Source organism: Colobus angolensis, unplaced genomic scaffold, assembly GCF_000951035.1.
Source record: "Colobus angolensis palliatus isolate OR3802 unplaced genomic scaffold, Cang.pa_1.0 Scaffold311, whole genome shotgun sequence".
Lineage (NCBI taxonomy): Eukaryota > Metazoa > Chordata > Mammalia > Primates > Cercopithecidae > Colobus > Colobus angolensis.
The window spans coordinates 2,590,666-2,595,188 of NW_012116389.1; the positions used below are offsets into that span (position 1 = coordinate 2,590,666).

Below are 4,523 nucleotides of genomic sequence, written 5' to 3' on the forward strand. Positions count from 1 at the left end.
TCCATAGGTGAGGATGACCTGGAAAGATTCCCAGAGTGAGAGATCAGGAGGGTAAAGACCTTGAGTGGGAAGGGGATAGAGTGTTCCATGTAGAGGGAGAACAAAGGTGGCCTGGACTAGCAGGGTCTGCTGACTCTGACCTCTGGCTTTGATTGAAACATTCATCAGACTTGGTTGTTTGCTGAAACAAAAGTCAGAGGGCTTTGAGAAATCAAGTCAAGATCAAGGTCCATGTCAGCAGCTCAGAAAATCTAGTGTTTAATCAATGTCACCTCCTGAGTAATAAGCCCTGATAAGGCCCGAGTACTCTCCTCACATCCTCCTTCTGCAGCAGCAGCTCACAGGCTCCCAGCTCCAGCCATATGCTAGGAGTGTCCTTACTGCTGCCCAGAAAAGGGAGGAGTTGAAGGCCAGGAGGCCCCTGGTGCAGAGGAGAGGACAGGAAGACCAGCAAAAAAAAAAAAAAAAAAAAACAGGGCACTGGGTAAAGTTCCTGAGGTTGATCAGGAACAGAGCTGGGCCTTAGATAAAGCCACTCAGGCTGAGCTCCTGGGGTGGGGACAGGTCATGTGTGGTTTCCACAGCATCTGGTCCAGATGCCATTGGATAGGAGCCCAAGGGTGGGGCAGAGGCTCACAGAGTGGGAGGACTCCAGGACTCCCTCAGAAGAGGTTCTGCTTTAGTAGCACTGAATTGTTCCACCAGCCATGAGATCATGGTATCACAGATACTTTGGGCCAACTGAAGACCCAAGTCAACATTTATTTCAAAGTCTGCCTGAAAAAAGGGGATAAAACTTTTATCAGAAAGGGCTAAGGAAAATGTTTGCAACATATATGAAAAAGCTAACATCCTCACTATTATAAGACCTCATAAAATGAGCATCCCACCCATTAAAAGAATAAATAATTTACAGAATAAATACAAGGGGTAACATATTAAACATTGAACATATTAAAAAGTTCAAGCTCATGCAAGTAAAATATTAAAAAATAAAATCCAGAAGTATGGGGTAGAGCTGATTTGCATTTCTCAGTTTGTGGCCCATGACCCTCAGTAATCTACAGGCCCCTCTTCAGTGGCTCTTCACAATTGCCTGCTTGGGCCACAAATTCCTTTTCATCTCCTTCCTCTCTCCTCCTCAAGCCCCCTTCCCCATTGGTGAATGCTCTTTGTTCAACATGAAGTCTGTCTTCCCCTCTCTTTCTCCTGGAACACACTACAGGTTTGAGCCTAATTCTTAGTTCATGACATACTTGTATCACTGGTTTATGTGAAGCTCTCATCAAAAAATTATTTTAAACAAAGCAATACAATTCTGGGATGTCACTGCCTTAGATGACACTTGACCGTGGACAGTGACTCATCCCATCTCCATGGTCCACCCCAATCCCATGCTGCTGGCTTCTGCCCAGGCACCTGCCATCTTGAATTTGGTGCCTCTCATTCCTATGTCTTCCTGTTATCTATTTGTACTCCTTCAAAAGTATATATGTTTTGTTTCATTTGTCTTAATTTCATTAAAAGAGTGTCATGTACATATTTTTATGGGACTTAGAGACAAGTGGGCCGATTCAAGAGGAGAGACTCACAGGGTGGTTGTGAGGGTGAGGAGGAAAGAATCTGCAAGATAGCCCATGTTTCAGTCTTAGGTGACTGAATAGTTGGTGGAGTCATTCAGTTAGATAGGCCTAGGAAAGAAGAAAGGGGCTGGTGGGGAAATGATGAACTCAGTTCTGGGCAAAGCAATAATTTAAGCTCGCATTTATTGCATGCTTGCTATGTTCCAGTCGGTTTTGTAAAACTTAAAGTGGTCTGCATGTATTATCACATTTAAGCATAACAAGAACATCACAAGATAGGCGCAGTTATTATTTTCATTTTAAAGATGAGGAAACTGAGAGGTAGAAAAGTTTAGTAGGTTCTGAGCCCATCAACATGATGGATCACACCTTTCTGCTACAAACAGAAATACTGGATAAAATATTTAAAATATTAAATATTTGTCATTGAAAATATTGATATGAGGCAAGGTGCGGTGGCTCATGCTTGTAATCCCAGCACTTTGGGAGGCCAAGGCGGGCGGATCATGAGGTCAGGAGATCGAGACCATCCTGGCTAACATGGTGAAACCCCCTCTCTACTAAAAATACAAAAAGTTAGCTGGGCGTGGTGGGGGGTGCCTGTAGTTCCAGCTACTTGGCAGGCTGAGGCAGGTGAATGGCCGGGAGGCTGAGGCAGGTAAATGGCCTGAACCCAGGAGATGGAGCTTGCAATGAGCCAAAATTGCACCACTGCACTCCAGCCTGGGTGACAGAGCAACACTCCGTCTCAAAAAAAAAAAAAAAAAAAGAAAGAAAGAAAGAAAGAAAGAAAAGAAAATATTGATATGAAACTATTTACAAATAAAATATTTAAAAACTCTCAAAAAGCAAGGGGAATCCTCAGGTGATAGGAGTAAAGAAAACCCAAAGCCAGGGTGGATACATTGGACATTTATGGATAAAACAAGCCCCATGGGTGTCTGCCATTACTGAGGCTAGAGTAGGCGGTTTTCCCCTCACAGTGTAAACAAAGCCACTGGGAAGTTCGAACTGGGCAGAGCCCACTGCAGCTTGGCAAAGCCACTGTAGCCAGGCTCCCTCTCTAGATTCCTCCTATCTGGGCAGGGCATCTCTGAAAGAAAGGCAGCAGCCCCAGTCAGGGGCTTATAGATAAAACTCCCATTTCCCTGGGACAGAGCACCTGGGGGGAGGGGTGGGTATGGGCACAGCTTCAGCAGACTTAAATGTTCCTGCCTGCTGGCTCTGAAGAGAGCAGTGGATCTCCCAGCACAGCACTTGAGCTCTGCTAAGGGACAGACTGCCTCCTCAAGTGGGTCCCTGACCCCTGTGCCTCCTCAATGGGAGACACCTCCCAGCAGGGGTTGACAGATACCTCACACAGGAGAGCTCTGGCTGGCATCTGGTGGGTGCCCCTCTGGGATGAAGCTTCCAGAAAAAGAAACAGGCAGCAATATTTGCCATTCTGCAGCCTCTGCTAGTGACACCCAGGCAAACAGGGTCTGGAGTGGACCTCCAGCAAACTCCAGCAGACCTGCAGCAAAGAGACCTGACTGTTAGAAGGAAAACTAACAGAAAGGAATACCATCAACAAAAATACATCCACACAGAAACCCCATCTGAAGGCCACCAACATCAAAGACCAAAGGTAGATAAATCCACGAAGATGAGGAAAAACCAGTGCAAAAAGGCTAAAAATTCAAAAAACCAGAATGCCTCTTCTCCTCCAAATGATCACAACTCCTCACTAGCAAGGGAACAAAACTGGATGGAGAATGAGTTTGACGAATTGACAGAAGTAGGCTTCAGAAGGTGTGTAATAACAAACTCATCTGAGCTAAAGGAGCATGTTCTAACCAATGCAAGGAAGCTAAGAACCTTGAAAAAAGGTTAGAGGAATTGCTAACTAGAATGACCAGTTTAGAGAAGAATATAAATGACCTGATGGAGCTGAAAAACACAGCACAAGAACTTCGTGAAGCATACACAAGGATCAATAGCTGAATCAATCAAGCAGAAGAAAGGACATCAGAGATTGAAGATCAACTTAATGAAATAAAGTGTGAAAACAATATTAGAGAAAAAAGAATATAAAGGAATGAACAAAGCCTCCAAGAAATATGGAGACTATGTGAAAAGACCAAATCTACATTTGATTGGTGTACCTGAAAGTGACAGAGAGAATGGAACCAAGCTGGAAAACATTCTTCAGGATATTATCCAGAAGAAGTTCTCCAACCTAGCAAGACAGGCCAACATTCAAATTCAGGAAATACAGAGAACACCACAAAGGTACTCCTCGAGAAGAGCAACCCCAAGACACATCATTTTCAGATTCACCAAGGTTGAAATGAAGGAAAAATTGTTAAGGGCAGCCAGAGAGACAGGTTGGGTTACCCACAAAGGGAAGCCCATTAGACTAACATCGGATCTCTCTGCAGAAACCCTACAGGCCAGAAGAGAGTGGGAGTCCAATATTTAACATTCTTAAAGAGAAGAAGTTTCAATCCAGAATTTCATATCCAGCCAAACTAAGCTTCATGCGTGAAGGAGCAATAAAATCTTTACAGACAAGCAAATGCTGAGAGATTTTGTCACACCAGGCCTGCCTTACAAGAGCTCCTGAAGGAAGCACTAAACATGGAAAGGACAAACTGGTACCAGCCACTGCAAAAATATACCAAATTGTAAAGACCATCGACACCTATGAAGAAACTGCATCAACTAATGGGCAAAATAACCAGCTAACATCATAATGACAGGATCAAATTCACACATAACAATATTAACCTTAAATGTAAACAGGCCAAATGCCCCAATTAGAAGACACAGACTGGCAAATTGGATAAAGAGTCAAGACCCATCGGTGTGCTGTATTCAGGAGACCCATCTCACATCCAAAGACACACATAGGCTCAAAATAAAGGGATGGAGGAATATTTACCAAGCAAATGGAAAGCA

The 4,523-nt window shown here is 43.9% G+C and overlaps 1 protein-coding gene across 1 annotated transcript in view; it reads right to left on the minus strand.

Annotated features, from left to right (window-relative positions):
- Positions 1 to 290: 290 nt before the first annotated feature.
- The window catches only part of LOC105518110 (7-alpha-hydroxycholest-4-en-3-one 12-alpha-hydroxylase), a 20,437-nt gene continuing 16,204 nt past the window's right edge, over positions 291 to 4,523 (minus strand). Inside the window, exon 2 of the mRNA XM_011950969.1 lies at positions 291 to 777. Coding sequence (XP_011806359.1) covers positions 634 to 777 — 144 coding nt within the window. The 3' untranslated portion in view covers positions 291 to 633. The remainder of the gene's footprint in view (positions 778 to 4,523) is intronic.